The following is a 17091-nucleotide window of genomic DNA, read 5'->3' on the forward strand; positions in this document are numbered from 1 at the left end:
ATGGCTGGATGATAGCTATGACAGTGGGAATAACTGAGACATGGCTGGATGATAGCTATGACAGTGGGAATAACTGAGACACGGCTGGATGATAGCTATGACAGTGGGAATAACTGAGACATGGCTGGATGATAGCTATGACAGTGGGAATAACTGAGACACGGCTGGATGATAGCTATGACAGTGGGAATAACTGAGACATGGCTGGATGATAGCTATGACAGTGGGAATAACTGAGACACGGCTGGATGATAGCTATGACAGTGGGAATAACTGAGACATGGCTGGATGATAGCTATGACAGTGGGAATAACTGAGACATGGCTGGATGATAGCTATGACAGTGGGAATAACTGAGACATGGCTGGATGATAGCTATGACAGTGGGAATAACTGAGACATGGCTGGATGATAGCTATGACAGTGGGAATAACTGAGACATGGCTGGATGATAGCTATGACAGTGGGAATAACTGAGACATGGCTGGATGATAGCTATGACTGGGCGGTTAATGTACAGGTTACAGTCTGTTTAGAAAGGATCGTCAAAACCGGAGAGGGGAGGGGTCTGCCTTATGTAAAGTCCTGTCTAAAGCCCACAGTCAAGAAGATAAGTGAGGGACATGGACATGTGGAGTCACTGTGGGTAGAATACATGGAGGCAAAAACAATAATAAATTACTAATAGGAGTTTATTATAAACCACCTAATATACCAGAGTCCACAGAAAATCTACTACTAAACGAGATAGACGAGGCGGCAAATCATAATGAGGTGGTTATTATGGGGGACTTCAACTACCCAGATATAGACTGGGAAACTGAAAGCTGTACATCTCATAAAGGGAAACAGGTTCTTGGGCAATAACCAAAGACAATTACCTCTCCCAACTGTTCAGGACCCGACTAGAGGGACGGCCATACTGTACTTAGTAGTAACCAATAGGACCCTGACAGAACAACAGACGTGCAGGTCGGGGGACACCTGGGAAATAGTGACCACAAAGTATAACCTTCCAATTATCATTCAAGAGAGCGTTTCTACAGGGAGGAACAAAAATACCAAACTTCAAAAAAAGCTAAATTTAGCCAACTAGAGAGGGCATAGGCCGAACTAACTGGGACAAAAATACAGCCACAAAATGTGATATTTTTAAAAGCATCCTAAATTCTAATTGTGAGAGGTACATACCGTATGGGAATAAAAGGTTAAGGAACAAGAAAAAACCCAATGTGGATAAATAGAACTGTAACGAAAGCAATAAATGACAAAAAGAAAGCATATAATTCACTGAAACAGGAGGGTAGCACGGAAGCACTGAAAAACTAGAACATGTAAAAAACAAATAAAAGCGGCCAAACTAGAGACCAAGAGATTAATTGCCAAAGAGAGTAAAACTAACCCTAAAATGTTCTTCAATTATATAAATGGTAAAAAGTATAAATCTGAAGGTGTCGGCCCTTTAAAGAGTAATGAGGGGGAAGTCGCAGAGAGCGACGAGGAGAAAGCAAAGCTGTTACCCCCCTCCCTCCCCTGTATTACATTTATTGGTGGCCAGTGCGGCCCCCCTCCCTCCCCAATTGATTTCATTGGTGGCCAGTGCGGCCTCCCCTCTCCCCCCCCCCCTAATTAAAATCACCTTCCTCCATCATTGGGGCCAGTGCGGCCTCCCCTCTCCCCCCCCCCCTCCGTCTGTGTAAAAGTAGCCTACGGCCACGGATCACGGACGCGGATGCCAATCTTGTGTGCATCCGTGTTTTTTCACGGACCCATTGACTTGAATGGGTCCGTGAACCGTTGTCCGTCAAAAAAATAGGACAGGTCATATTTTTTTGACGGACAGGAAACACTGATCACGGCCGCTGATCAACAACGGTGCATTTTCCGAGTTTTCAACGGACCCATTGAAAGTCAATGGGTCCGCAGAAAATCACGGAAAACGGAACAACGGCCACGGATGCACACAACGGTCGTGTGCATGAGGCCTAAGTGGGGAAAATTGGCTTCTACCTCACAGGGGGTTTTTGCCTTCCTCTGGATCAACTTGCAGGATAACAGGCCGAACTAGATGGACAGATGTCATTTTTCGGCCTTATGTACTATGTTACTATGTAAATGGTGTTAGACCAGCTCAGGGAAGATGGCTGCCCCCATGTTCATGAAATAAAATTAAAAAAAAACTACAATCAGAAAATAAAAACAGATCAGAAATGTCCCTTTAAAGTCTACGGCCAATCCAATTTAGGTAGATCACAGTACTTACCTGTAGCATGCAGTAACTCGCCGTCTGCACGTCACCTGTCCTATCCACATAACTTTCAATCAGGTCTACTCCATCCTTTGTCAGTCCGGTCAGGACGATCCCTTCGAGGTTCCCCACGTCCTTCATGTCCTGCGTCAGCTTGTCAATGTACTTAATTAACTGCAACAATTAAAAGTGTCACATGAGAGGAAATCACGGCCCAACGCCAGCGATTTCCAGCATAAAACCAGTCATAGAGAGTATAAATGTTAGCCCTTTGGCACTGTTCCTGAATATCTGCACCTGTCACAGCTCCATGCACATGTATATACCACCCCGTATAACCCTGTGCAGTAGAGACACATGGTTCACACAAGGGACACCCATTGCTCCACCAAATGTTGTAATCATCATAATCATCATCATCAATACTAAATCTTCACACTGGTGACTACTGGTTTACTTACTTACAGGCATCATTACTGGCTTTCATACTCTTTAACCCCTTAATTCTGTGAGGTATCGATCACAATGATCTCATGGGTACTGCCAGTATATGCAGCCATGCCTCTACTGGATCTGCTGGGACTGGAGATAACTCCAATCCTGGCAATGTAATGCCTTAGATGCCACAGTCCATAGCTATTGCTGCAACCAAAATGTCTAACAGTGAAAGGAGGCTCCTCTGTCACCCCACTGGTGCCTTGTGACAGGATCACCTGATGCCAATGGGTTACCATGGCATCCGGGGACCTTACATAATACCTCAGGTCTGCCCATGGATGAAGCTTCCTACGCTCTGCCAGTAACACAAATACCCAATATTCCAATGCACGATAGAGGTGATCAAAAGAAAGTGAAATTAAGATCAATAAACTGTAATAAAATGAAAAGCAGAAACACCGAAAAATGCATTCTAATAAAATATAAAAACATAAAAATACAGAGCATTCAGAAAGTCTTCAGAGCCTTTCACTTTTTTCATATTTTATGTTGCTCCTTGTGCTAAAATAAATAAAAATAGAAAAAAATAAAAAATATCCAGCTGTCCCATGTTTCCACACACGATGCCCCATAATGAGAAAGTGAGAACAGAATGTTAGAAATCTTTACTAAATTATTGAAAAGAAAAAACTAAAATCTTGCACTAAATCAGGATTTAGTTGAAGTCCCTTTGGGGACTTTATGCCATTCTTCTCTGCAGATCCCCTCAATGTCTGTCAGGTTGGATGGGGACCGTAGGTGGAGAACCATTTTCAGGTCTCTCCAGAGATGTTTGGGTTCAGGGCTCGGCCACTCAAGGACATTCACAGAGCTGTATCCCTAAGCCTCTGTGTTGTCTTGGCCATGTGCTTAGAGTCATTGCCTGGTTGGAAGGTGAACCTTCGGCCCAGAACACTCTGGATCAGGGTTTTATTAAGAATACCTCTGGACTTTGCTCATCCAGCTTTTTCTCCGCCCTGACCAGTCTCCCTGTCCCCCCAGCATGATGCTGCCACCACCATGCTTTACTGTAGGGATGGTATTGGGCAGGTGATGAGCAGGGCCTGGTGTCCTCCAGACATGACACTTAGAATGAGGCTAAAATGTTCAATCTTGGTTTCATCAGACCAGAGAATCTAGTTTCTTACAGCCTGAGGGTCCTTCGGGCGCTTTGTTAAACTCCAGGTGGCTTTTACTGAGGAGAGGCTTCTTTCTGGCCACTCTGCTATAAGCCCATGTTCAGCAGTGATGGTTGACCTTCTGAAAGTTTCTCCCATCTGCACACAGGATCTTTGGAGCTCAACCATAGTGACCGTTGGGTTCTTGGTCCTTCTCCACTGATTACTCAGTTTGGTGAGGAAGATTCCTGGTTGTTCCTAACTTCTTCCATGTAAGAATTACGGAGGCCACTGTTCTTTTGGGAACTTTCGATACAGTAGAAATGTTTTTGTCCCCTTCTCAAGATCTGTGCCTCCACACAATCCTGTCTCTGAGCTCTACAGGCAGTTCTTTCCTCCTCTAAATGTCAAGCGTCATAGCAAAGGGTCTGAATACTCATGTCCAGGCGAAATTTTATTTTATCCTTTTTTTAAAATTTGCAAAAATTTCTAAAAATTCCGTTTTCACTTTCTCATTATGGGGGATTGCGTGCAGAATGATAGAAAAATGTAAGTTTTCCCCTTTACAAAATTTGCATAAAGAGCAACATAACAAAATGTGAAAAAAGTGAAAGGGTCTGAAGAGTTTTCAGATGCACTGTATATTTGATATCGCTATAATCACAGCAAGCCACAGAATAAAGATCATTTATTAATTTAAAACACGCCTTAATTAGGTGTATTTCAAGCAAAGATATCTGCGACTCCCTAAACCACCCCCCCCCCCCCCTCTCACGCCAGGTCTAAAATTGTAAGCGCGATGTGGGCGGGGAAGGCAGGTCCGTCTCATTCATCATTTTCTACGCCTGTTTTAGGCGTAGAAAATTGATAAATGTAAGACAGCGAGGAAGCGGTCTTACAGTTAGAACTGTCGCCGGATGTGCCGAAGTTATGGAGAGGCCCCAAATAGGCCCACCTCTTAAAGGGTTAATACGCTGTGACTTTTTAATGCCTTGAAGTTTTTGATGTCTCACCTGAGCGTCATTTAAGAACAAGCAGGCGAAGGCCACGCGATCCCTCACAGCCATGGCGCATTCAAACTGAAAGAATGAGAAGAAATGAGAACCTTCCTTAGTACATACCATAGACAACCATGGCCTCCTTCTGTCCCACTGATCCCCATAGCTATCTAATCCGATCCATGGATCCCATACACAACTAACATGATTGGCTGCACAGAGATTTTATAATGTTGAGTTATTACAAATACAACGCGAAGGCAGAGCATGAATAATAAATATAAATAAATTATATATATATATATATATATATATATATATATATATATTATTTTTATTTTTTTAATAGTAATTAATACTATATTACTCATGCCCAAAACCCACTTTATACTTTTGCCACCAAGGATTATTTTTATTTATTTAAAATTAAAAAAATTAAGCAATTTTGTGCAGTCTACATAAAAAATAAAAACTCCTACTGTTTTGTCCCTACAGCTCCAATACAGACTTGTGTCTCCGTGGTTCCAGACTACAAACAAGCCCTGTGTAGTCTGAACTTGCAGTCACACTCTCTGTCCACCTACTTCTTATTCGGGAGGTTATCAAGAAGTAGGGGGGACAGCTAATTGCAGGATCTGACTACATGGGGTTTGTTTGTAGTCTGTAACCATGGAGATGCACAGGTCTGTATAAGAACGGTAAACGTCCTTGGGGCAGGAGCTGTCTTGATGAACAGTGAGGGATCGTGAAGGGTCAAGTTGTTATTAAAGACATGTCTCGGTTCCTTTGAGACGCCCACGATCACCGACGTGCAGGCTTCGACTACTCTGACTACTAACCTCTTCCAAGTTCTGCGGTGTCATTTGACAAGTTGTGTTCTCCTGTGATTAAACCAACCTACCAGAACGGTGTCGTAGCAGCCAGGGGTCACTGGTGAGGAATGCAAACATGACGGCGAAGGTAAGGGTTACTCAGCTGATTTCGGAGGGAGCTGCACATCTCCCTCCAGAGAGAGTTCTTTTCGTCTGTATATCCGGAGAGCGCCATGGCTACAACATTGAGATTCAGATCTCCTGTATCAAAAAAATAAATAAATATATATATATATATATATATATATATATATATATAAAAATCTAAGTAAGTCATTAGGAACGCTGAATCTCCTGAATGATGATAACGCACAGTGATGCTGGCGCAGATGGCAGAGATACTACCTGGGAGGGCAGCGTGCATCCATATACCCTCCATGGGCTTAGATCTGGTCATTTATATTTATGACCTGTCTCTGGATCTGACCCCTGCCCATGGTCAATTAGAAGAGGTGGGCGCTCCATGAGCACTGCAGCCTCTCCCTTTGCCATGTGACGTCATCATACGTCGGTCAAGTGGCCTAGTTGCAGCTTAGCTCCATTGAAGTGAATGGGGCTGGGCTGCAATACCAAGCGTAACCGCTATATGATGTACGGCGATGCGCCTGGAGAGCTGTCGGCAGCCGGCTGCACTCCCTAGAGCTTTGGCTGAACAGAGCGACTCCCTATAACAGCTGGAGGACTGGGGTGCCAGGACTCGGACCTGCGCCTGATGTGATACCCATAATCCAGGGATGGGCAAACTGCGGCTCTCCAGCTGTTGTAAAACTACAACTCCCAGTATGCCCAGTCTGCCTACAGCTATCAGTCTACAGCAGGGCATGATGGGATTTGTAGTTTTACAACAGCTGGAGAGCCGCAGTTTGCCCATCACTGCCATAACCTATCCTGAGGATATGTCATCGTTACATGTACCTCGATAACCCCTTTAAGCTAGTGATCTGCCCTCCAGGACCCCAGAATGAAGTGGCAGAAGCATTAGGAAAGCATTTCTGCCTCTGTCTTCTATCAGCTCAGAAAGCCTCCTGCTTGGCTTTGTGAGCTGACAGAAGAGGCACATACGGTACTTTCCTAATGCCACTGCCACTTCACAGCATTGGGCAGGGGGCCACCGAGGTCAGACCACAATCGATAGGACACTGGTGCCAATTCCTGGAGATATGCCACCTGCACACGTAAAGGGTGAGATGATAAAGGAGTCAATGAGATTAAAGGCTCCAACCTTTCCCGGTGGACGCCCCCTTATTCAGGATCTGGATGGCACGACGGATATCCAGGTTAAACAACGCGATGGCCGCCGCTCTCTCCCATTCGCCTTCCTGTTCCAACGAGGTCAGGAACAATCCGATATCGGCGTCCGATCCTTTCTTTCTCCAGCCGCAAAGCTGCAGCGCCAAACTCCGCTCTGGGCTCACGTAATGGACCGCGTCCGCCTGCCGGTCGGAGCCGCTCCAGCTGCAGCAGACGCTTTCTGTCGTCCCTGTAAGACGGACACATCGCAGACTGTTAGGGTACATTTGATGCAATGTCTTTTAATTTGCAAGATCTCTGCTTGCTGGCAGTGAAAGGGAATCCCTAACACTTCTGAAGAGGTTCTTACAATTATATCCAGTACCCGGTATGAAAAGAAGAAAAAAAAAATGACCTAGAAGGCAAATCACCGGCGAATGCTCTGTGCAGCCACTGAATGATCATGGAAGGCTGGGAGATTTCAGCTCTGAGGACTGTAAAATTGTGAATGAAATCATTTTTGGGATTCCAGATCTGGAAACTTATTGTTGCTGATCTATACAGCCTTGCTGCTTTCATCCTGATACTACAGAATTAAAGGGGTTGGCCCGTCTCAGGTGGCACATGCTAGGATTGTCCCCAATGTCTGATTGGTGGCTCGGTCCTGGAGATGGGACCTGAACCTAAGTTAAGAAGAGAGCGACCGCGCATGTGCAGCTGCACTGCAAATATCAGACCGTGGTGGCATCTAACTAGGATATGCCACCAAGGTCTGATATATGCAGGGCAGCTGCACATGCGCGGTCGGCTCTTCTTCACTTTGGTGGCTCGTGTGAGATGGGCCAACCCCTTTAAATTGGTTTTCCAGGAAACCGTGGATCCCGCCAACCCACTTTTCCATATACTCCCTGTGGACAAAAGTTTGGAATGTCCTTTAGCAGGTGTCCAGTTTGGTCAATGGACGGGGACGTCACTTCTGCTGTGGACGGGGCCAGAGCTATTCCTCTCCCAGGCGCATGTGCAAACTCCTGAATCCACCTCAATTTGTGCATGCGTCAGGCAGAGGAATGGTTCACAGCAGAAGTGACGTCCCCGTCCATTGACCAAACTGGACACCTGATAAAAGACACCATGTCGGCAAATGCAGGATTTAGATAAGAGAAGCGGCAGGAGACTGGGATCCTGAGCGGCCGATCCGCGCAGATTCACAGTGGTGGGTATATTACAAACTTTCTTCTACAGGGGCGTTTGTAGGACCCGTTGGGCCTTGGAAAACCTGTTAATAAGTAAGCCATAGGATGGGCTATATCAATGTATGATTGGTGGGGGTCCAACCACTGGGATCTCTACTGATAAGCAGAAGAAAGGAGCAGCGGTGTCTTCACTGTAGCGCCCTACGCCTGTGCCGATATGTCTGGCACTGCAGCTCAGTCCACTTCACCCCCAGCGATCATACACCGATGGACTATCCTAACCCCTTTCATGGTCATTTTGCACCCTACTATTATGAGTGCGTTATAGGGCGTAGTGTGGAGAGAAGACTATGGCGCCGCTGATCTATGATGATCAGACGAGTACACAAAATTCAGTGACTATTTTCAGCCATCAGGTCGTCTGCCTGCACCCAACGACACAACACCGCCACCCAGCCGGCAGTATGATGTGTGTGGGTGACCTCCGCACACTCATCTCTCCTTACCCAGCGAGGATTTCACTATCGCCTTGATCCCGGCGTAAACCAACGATCCTTTGTTGCTGGAAGATTTCTGCTCTATGTCTTCAGCGTACTGCTTCATAAGTATTAACGTGTATAGGAAATAAAATAAAAAGTACACGTGTGTCATACAGAACATACAATACCATTACTGCCGTGGGTGAGACATGTCCATAGCGGTGGTCAGCGACCAGATGAGAGACTACAGGGGCATGCTGGGAGTTGTAGACTCCAGGCTCCTATTGCTGGCTTACAGTACGGAACTTATTACTGTATATTATAAAAATGCTGAACTAGGTGGCGCCGTAGAGCCTAAAGCTGCTGAGTATATTCTGTGCTGCTGAAGGCTCATGGGCCTCAGATTCAACACTACAGGTAGAACGTCGCTACTACTACCCCCAGTATGCCAATCAGGAGGCTTGCATTCAGCAAGAGGCCCAATCTACCCTACGTGGATAACGGCAAGGGTTTGCCCGGAGTTCTGGGCACTGTCATTGGGTGCTACCGCACTCCACTCTTAGGGTAACAGGAAGTGGCCCTCCTCTAACGGGCCCCTTTAACGGGCTGGACGAGCACCAATCAATAATAGAAGAAGCCAATCGCCGCTCGTTGCAGACCGATGGAAATTGTGAGGGGCAAAGATCACATGTACGATCATTCTTTCCTCACACCGTTTGCATATTGTTGCTAGCGAATTCACTGTCTACATGGAGGAACGTGCTGGCGAATGCGACAGATCAGTCGTCTGTCAGCTGGGGTGTTTAGGCGACGCTTCCACCTGATCGACGTCCCAAGTAAAAGGGCCTTTAAAAGACCCTACTCCTTAAGGCTAGGTTCAGACCTGAGCATTTTACAGCGCGTTCCTACGCGCTGTAAAACGCTCAACAGGCAAGAACCAATGATTCCCTATGGGAATGGTTCTCACCTGAGCGTTTTACAGCGCGTACGAACGCGCTGTAAAACGCCCGACGCCCCAAGAAGTACGGGAACGCGCGACAATAGGCGTTCGCATACTACCGGAGCCGCGTATGTGAGACGCCGGAGAATCGCCCATACACAGCTGAACCCAGCCTAACAGGGTTGTCTGACTGTGTAATACTCTAATCGGTGGGGGCCCGGCACCTCCGCCTAAGCCAGTGATGTCACGTTCATTGGTCACATGACCTTTCAAATGAATGCGGCTGAGCTGCAATACCAAGCACAGCCACTCTCCAACGTACGGCGCTGTGCTTGGTAAGCTGCGAGGAGGCTGCAGCGCTCACAGGAGCACCACAGCCTCTTCCAACAGCGGATATGTGAGGGCGCAGGGTGTTGGACCCCACCTGAGGATGTCATCAATATTAAACACTGGGAAAATATCCTGCCATAACACTGACAGTATATGGAGAAGATTCCTCACCAATGTCCGACTGGTCAGTATGTGAACGCCCTGACCTCCACCATTGCCCAGGATGACGGTGCTGCAGCCGAGTCCCCTGCGCACTAATGCTTTCTATGGTGGGTCTCCTGGCGTTCATACACATTTATGGCTTATGTACCCAATTAAGTCATAGATTTTGCATGTCGGAAAAACCCCTTTAAGAATTTAGGTTCACACTCAGCAGGTTTCATGCAGAAATCTACAAATCTGCTGCGGAAAAAGTCCCTTTCAAATGTATGGGAGGAATATTCAGTTCTGCAATGAATTATCTGCTGATCCTTAAAGGGGTTGTCCACCTCTTGGATACTGATGATAGGTCATCGATATAAGATTGGTGAGGGTTCGACACCCCCACCGACCATCTGTTTGCCTCAGATATCTGCTCTGAAAACAATGGAAGCTGAAGGCCCCGTCCACCGTGGCGTGGAGGTGCTGCAGCCCAGCTCCCAAGTGAATGCTGCTACACGGCAGACAGAGCCTCCTGCTTCCAGCGTTGCCCACTGTGATGTTTGCAAACTGAGGACCTAAACCACTAACATAAAAAATAAAAAATGCAAACGAGTCAGTCGTACACAACTAGGGATATGTTCACACAGCCAAAAAACAACAACACATAAGTAGAACCTAGCATGTATCGCTGTGGAAGCGGTGGCTGAAATCCACGGCTGACCCTCTGGATTTCTGCTGTGGATCTGCTCGTCATGCCACAGATTTGACCACCTGAATGGGGCCAATCCGAACGCAGCTACCCGGCCACAAACTCCGCCTCAAGAAGGGAGAATTCACTTCTTGACGTGGATGCATCGCAGTATTTGGAGGACGCTGTAAGGCCACGTGAACATACAGAAAAGTCGTAATCCAGCAGCTCGTGACTTCAGCGCCACGGTCACATCGAATGCGTTTAGTAATGCCCCCGCATTCACAATGTTGCGTGACCCAAGGCGCCATAGAGCCCTAGCCTAATGCCATAATTTGAGTGTCAGACTGGTGGCTATATTGGTTGTCAACCAAGTTTTTAATAAAAATTGGAATGTCTTGCAGAATTTTTAGCGCCTTGGCCTTTAAAGGATATAGTGCAAGGTGTACCAGAGAGACTTGAGCTGCGGGTCCTCATTGCCCGCCAGCAGGTGGTTCCTCCAGACTTGCTCCGTGTCCAGGCCATACCGCGATAAAGCCCTGAGCCTCATCTTAGTGGCGATATCCCTCTCGAGGGAACTGTCCTTCCCCTCCTCCGTACATTCATAGAGCTGCCTGCTGCACGCCCACATCAGCGACGTGGTGGGACTCCAGGCCAGAGAGATGCGCTCAAACACTGTGAAATCGGACATGGTCCTGTTGGGGGTCACCACCACCATCCGGTTCTGACTGGTCGGATGCCAAGCGAAGGAGGTAATGTAGTTATCGCAAGGCTGGACGCTCCTCTCTATTATCGTGGGCTCCGTTTCGTCCCCTATGGGTGTGGGGGTGTGCTGCATATCGTACAGTCTGATGATGTTACTGTCCCGGGTCAAGGTGGCAAGTAACCCAGTCCTGGTCGGGCACCAGGCGACTTTGCTCAGAGGCTTCGGCTGCTCCGTAAGGGTCAAAACCGGCTTCTCAAATTTTCTAAGGTCCCAAATGGCCACTTGCCCTTCAAAGAATGAAGCCACCCTGTCGTGGAAGTGGGGGTCCACGGTCACGCCTTGCACCGCTTTGGTGTTCACAAATATCTTCTGGTTGGTGTTTCGGAGGTCGAAGATGGCCAAGTTACGGTGCATCCCGGCCAGGAGCAACTTTTGGTCCCTAGGGAGCCAGCAGAGGGACAGGCAAGCGTCGTTCTGGCCCAGTTCATACAGGGGCTTTGTCACCACCAAGCTTGTTTCGTTGTCACCGGTGGAAAGGCGGACCTTCTCCATGGGGACGGTGACGTCGGGGGTGTACTTGCTGCTGATGTCCCAGACCGATACGGAAAAGTCGGCCCTGTGCTTGTCCAAGCCAGCGGCCAGCCAATTGCTATCCAGGGGATTCCAGGCCAGGGTGTTGCACTGCCTGGCGTGTTTAGGGACAAACTCCTTACCGATCAGATCTCTGCATTTGGAGTTGTGGTCCTGGCCCAGGCTGGTCAACACCACTCTGCCATTCGCCTGACCAACTGCCAAGAGGCATTCTGGGTCGTATTTTGGGTACCAAGCCACACATTTCATGTAGGGCGTGTCCGAGTTGATGGCCAAGAGGGTGGCGGTGGTCTCCTCTGACAGTCGTAGAGATCCCGCCTTGAGTTCAGAGTTGGCGTTGGCCCTGGATTCTATGTGATAGAGGATGAGCTCAGAGTCGCACACCACAAACCTGTCCACGTGGTGGGGGGCCCACAGGATGTCCGGCTTGGAGCCACTCATTTTTCATGGAGCAGAGAACGCTAAAAATAAAAAATAAAATATAAGTAGTAGATGAATTACGAAAAGGTAGAACCAAAGTAATAAACATCCATTATTAAAAAAGGGTTCTTTAGGTCCTGCTACTTGTTCAGCTTCTGATTTAAATTCTGTCTGTAAAAAGTTACTCCACCAGCAGAATAGTGAGTGCAGCTCTGGAGTATAATACAGGATGTAACTCAGGATCAGTACAGGATAAGTAATGTAATGTATGTACACAGTGACTCCACCAGCAGAATAGTGAGTGCAGCTCTGGAGTATTATACAGGATGTAACTCGGGTCAGTACAGGATAAGTAATGTAATGTATGTACACAGTGACTGCACCAGCAGAATAGTGAGTGCAGCTCTGGAGTATAATACAGGATGTAACTTAGGATCAGTACAGGATAAGTAATGTATGTACACAGTGACTGCACCAGCAGAATAGTGAGTGCAGCTCTGGAGTATAATACAGGATGTAACTCATGATCAGTACAGGATAAGTAATGGAATGTATGTACATAGTGACTGCACCAGCAGAATAGTGAGTGCAGCTCTGGAGTATAATACAGGATGTAACTCAGGATCAGTACAGGATAAGTAATGTAATGTCTGTACACAGTGACTGCACCAGCAGAATAGTGAGTGCAGCTCTGGAGTATAATACAGGATATAACTCAGGATCAGTACAGGATAAGTAATGTAATGTATGTACACAGTGACTGCACCAGCAGAATAGTGAGTGCAGCTCTGTAGTATAATACAGGATGTAACTCAGGATCAGTACAGGATAAGTAATGTAATGTATGTACACAGTGACTGCACCAGCAGAATAGTGAGTGCAGCTCTGGAGTATATTACAGGATGTAACTCAGGATCAGTACAGGATAAGTAATGTAATGTATGTACACAGTGACTGCACCAGCAGAATAGTGAGTGCAGCTCTGTAGTATAATACAGGATGTAACTCAGGATCAGTACAGGATAAGTAATGTAATGTATGTACACAGTGACTGCACCAGCAGAATAGTGAGTGCAGCTCTGGAGTATATTTCAGGATGTAACTCAGGGTCAGTACAGGATAAGTAATGTAATGGATGTACACAGTGACTCCCCCAGCAGAATAGTGAGTGCAGCTCTGGAGTATAATACAGGATGTAACTCAGGATCAGTACAGGATAAGTAATGTAATGTATGTACACAGTGACTCCACAAGCAGAATAGTGAGTGCAGCTCTGGAGTATAATACAGGATGTAACTCAGGATCAGTATAGGATAAGTAATGTAATGTATGTACACAGTGACTCCACCAGCAGAATAGTGAGTGCAGCTCTGGAGTATAATACAGGATGTAACTCAGGATCAGTACAGGATAAGTAATGTAATGTATGTACACAGTGACTCCACAAGCAGAATAGTGAGTGCAGCTCTGGAGTATAATACAGGATGTAACTCAGGATCAGTACAGGATAAGTAATGTTATGTATGTACACAGTGACTTCACCAGCAGAATAGTGAGTGCAGCTCTGGAGTATAATACAGGATGTAACTCAGGATCAGTACAGGATAAGTAATGTAATGTCTGTACACAGTGACTGCACCAGCAGAATAGTGAGTGCAGCTCTGGAGTATATTACAGGATGTAACTCAGGATCAGTACAGGATAAGTAATGTAATGTATGTACACAGTGACTGCACCAGCAGAATAGTGAGTGCAGCTCTGTAGTATAATACAGGATGTAACTCAGGATCAGTACAGGATAAGTAATGTAATGTATGTACACAGTGACTGCACCAGCAGAATAGTGAGTGCAGCTCTGGAGTATATTTCAGGATGTAACTCAGGGTCAGTACAGGATAAGTAATGTAATGGATGTACACAGTGACTCCCCCAGCAGAATAGTGAGTGCAGCTCTGGAGTATAATACAGGATGTAACTCAGGATCAGTACAGGATAAGTAATGTAATGTATGTACACAGTGACTCCACAAGCAGAATAGTGAGTGCAGCTCTGGAGTATAATACAGGATGTAACTCAGGATCAGTATAGGATAAGTAATGTAATGTATGTACACAGTGACTCCCCCAGCAGAATAGTGAGTGCAGCTCTGGAGTATAATACAGGATGTAACTCAGGATCAGTACAGGATAAGTAATGTAATGTATGTACACAGTGACTCCACAAGCAGAATAGTGAGTGCAGCTCTGGAGTATAATACAGGATGTAACTCAGGATCAGTACAGGATAAGTAATGTTATGTATGTACACAGTGACTTCACCAGCAGAATAGTGAGTGCCGCTCTGGAGTATTATACAGGATGTAACTCGGGTCAGTACAGGATAAGTAATCTAATGTATGTACACAGTGACTGCACCAGCAGAATAGTGAGTGCAGCTCTGGAGTATAATACAGGATGTAACTTAGGATCAGTACAGGATAAGTAATGTATGTACACAGTGACTGCACCAGCAGAATAGTGAGTGCAGCTCTGGAGTATAATACAGGATGTAACTCATGATTAGAGATGAGCGAACTTCTGTTTTAAGTTCGGCGTCTAAAGTTCGGGGGCGGGTTAGCGGAGAATCCCGATCTGGAACCGGATATGGATTCCGACTTCCGTTGTGGTCCGTGGTAGCGGAATCAATAATCGGCCATTATTGATTCCGCTACCACGGACCACAACGGAAGTCGGAATCCATATCCGGTTCCAGATCGGGATTCTCCGCTAACCCGCCCCCGAACTTTAGACGCCGAACTTAAAACAGAAGTTCGCTCATCTCTACTCATGATCAGTACAGGATAAGTAATGGAATGTATGTACATAGTGACTGCACCAGCAGAATAGTGAGTGCAGCTCTGGAGTATAATACAGGATGTAACTCAGGATCAGTACAGGATAAGTAATGTAATGTCTGTACACAGTGACTGCACCAGCAGAATAGTGAGTGCAGCTCTGGAGTATATTACAGGATGTAACTCAGGATCAGTACAGGATAAGTAATGTAATGTATGTACACAGTGACTGCACCAGCAGAATAGTGAGTGCAGCTCTGTAGTATAATACAGGATGTAACTCAGGATCAGTACAGGATAAGTAATGTAATGTATGTACACAGTGACTGCACCAGCAGAATAGTGAGTGCAGCTCTGGAGTATATTTCAGGATGTAACTCAGGGTCAGTACAGGATAAGTAATGTAATGTATGTACACAGTGACTGCACCAGCAGAATAGTGAGTGCAGCTCTGGAGTATAATACAGGATGTAACTCAGGATCAGTACAGGATAAGTAATGTATGTACACAGTGACTCCACCAGCAGAATAGTGAGTGCAGCTCTGGAGTATAATACAGGATGTAACTCAGGATCAGTACAGGATAAGTAATGTAATGTATGTACACAGTGACTGCACCAGCAGAATAGTGAGTGCAGCTCTTCTGGTGTAGTTGCACTGAAAATAACGGGATTCAAACTGAATATATTAATCAACCGCAACATCATCATTTTTGGGGGGTGGAGAAGGGATTATGGCTTTATAGCTATAAGCCGTCCTACTCCTTTAATAGAAAACATGGCCACTTACCTGCACAGTAACGTGCCGCGGCGCTGCAGATACATAGATGATGAGTAGTGTTGAGCAAACTTGTGTTTTAAGTTCGACATCTAAAGTTCGGGTTATCGAAGAATCGCGTTATGGATTCTAAATTCCGTTATGGTCCATGGTAGCGGAATCCATAACGCGATTCTTCAATAACCCGAACTTTAGACGCCGAACTTAAAACACAAGTTCGCTCAACACTAATGCTGAGGGCCGGTGCACTGCTCGGCGGTTATCAGTATTAGTGAATATGCCCCATTGTATTTGATACTGGTGCACAGCATTAACCACTTACTGCAATCCCAGTAATCCTGTATATGGCCTGGTACTGGGAGGCTCCTGCTGGTGATCTGTATTTGCCCACTTCCACTAGTCTGGCAGCTCAGCGACCACCAATGCCGGATTACTGGGTACTCTGCAGGAGTTGGAAACACAATTATTAAACTGCTCAAATTCCAGCCCCGGTGTCCACCCCATACACGTACACACAGACACAGCCGTGAAAGAACTACAAGTCCCAGGATGCTTTGCAGTCTCCGCCTCCCGATGCATTCTGGGACTCAGGCTGCAAAACCAAAGCCTTGGCCCCACCCACGTTACCTTCCACAGGGGGAAGAGCAGGTCCCCGCCGCTCCGGGGCAGCAGGGTGTCGGTGTCGGTGTCACAGGCGAGCGCTCAGGCCACCTGACCCAGCTACGGGGAGCCTACGCCGTGTACGTCATCACGCTCCTCGCGTCCTGCCGGTGAGGGGGCGTGGCCATGCAAATAGAATAGTATAATGCTTGGAGTTTCGCTATACACCCAGGTATAACAGTACCAAACAGTAATAGCATTATAATACTGTGCGGTCAGCCAAGGTTTACTGAGCATAGGCCTCGTACGGGCAAAGGAGCGGTTTCCTATAGCAACCAATTAGATACCAGCTTTCATTTTGTATCCCGTGGTGTTAAAATGAAAGCTGGCATCTGATTGGCTGAGGAAACCGTTCAGTGAAATCTGGTTGCTATTGGCAACTGCAACATG

At 46.5% G+C, this 17091-nt stretch overlaps 1 protein-coding gene across 1 annotated transcript in view; it reads right to left on the reverse strand.

Annotated features, from left to right (window-relative positions):
• MIOS (meiosis regulator for oocyte development) overlaps positions 1 to 16805 on the reverse strand; it is a 37789-nt gene extending 20984 nt beyond the window's left edge. The window contains 10 exon segments of the mRNA XM_044294295.1: positions 2264 to 2422; positions 4857 to 4922; positions 5743 to 5766; positions 5768 to 5797; positions 5799 to 5914; positions 6936 to 7193; positions 8643 to 8741; positions 11150 to 12472; positions 16364 to 16483; positions 16669 to 16805. Of these exon segments, the coding sequence (XP_044150230.1) occupies positions 2264 to 2422; positions 4857 to 4922; positions 5743 to 5766; positions 5768 to 5797; positions 5799 to 5914; positions 6936 to 7193; positions 8643 to 8741; positions 11150 to 12452 (2055 nt within the window). The 5' untranslated portion in view covers positions 12453 to 12472; positions 16364 to 16483; positions 16669 to 16805.
• Between the last annotated feature and the right edge of the window lie 286 nt (positions 16806 to 17091).

The sequence above is a fragment of the Bufo gargarizans genome, chromosome 5, assembly GCF_014858855.1.
Source record: "Bufo gargarizans isolate SCDJY-AF-19 chromosome 5, ASM1485885v1, whole genome shotgun sequence".
Classification (NCBI taxonomy): Eukaryota; Metazoa; Chordata; class Amphibia; order Anura; family Bufonidae; genus Bufo; species Bufo gargarizans.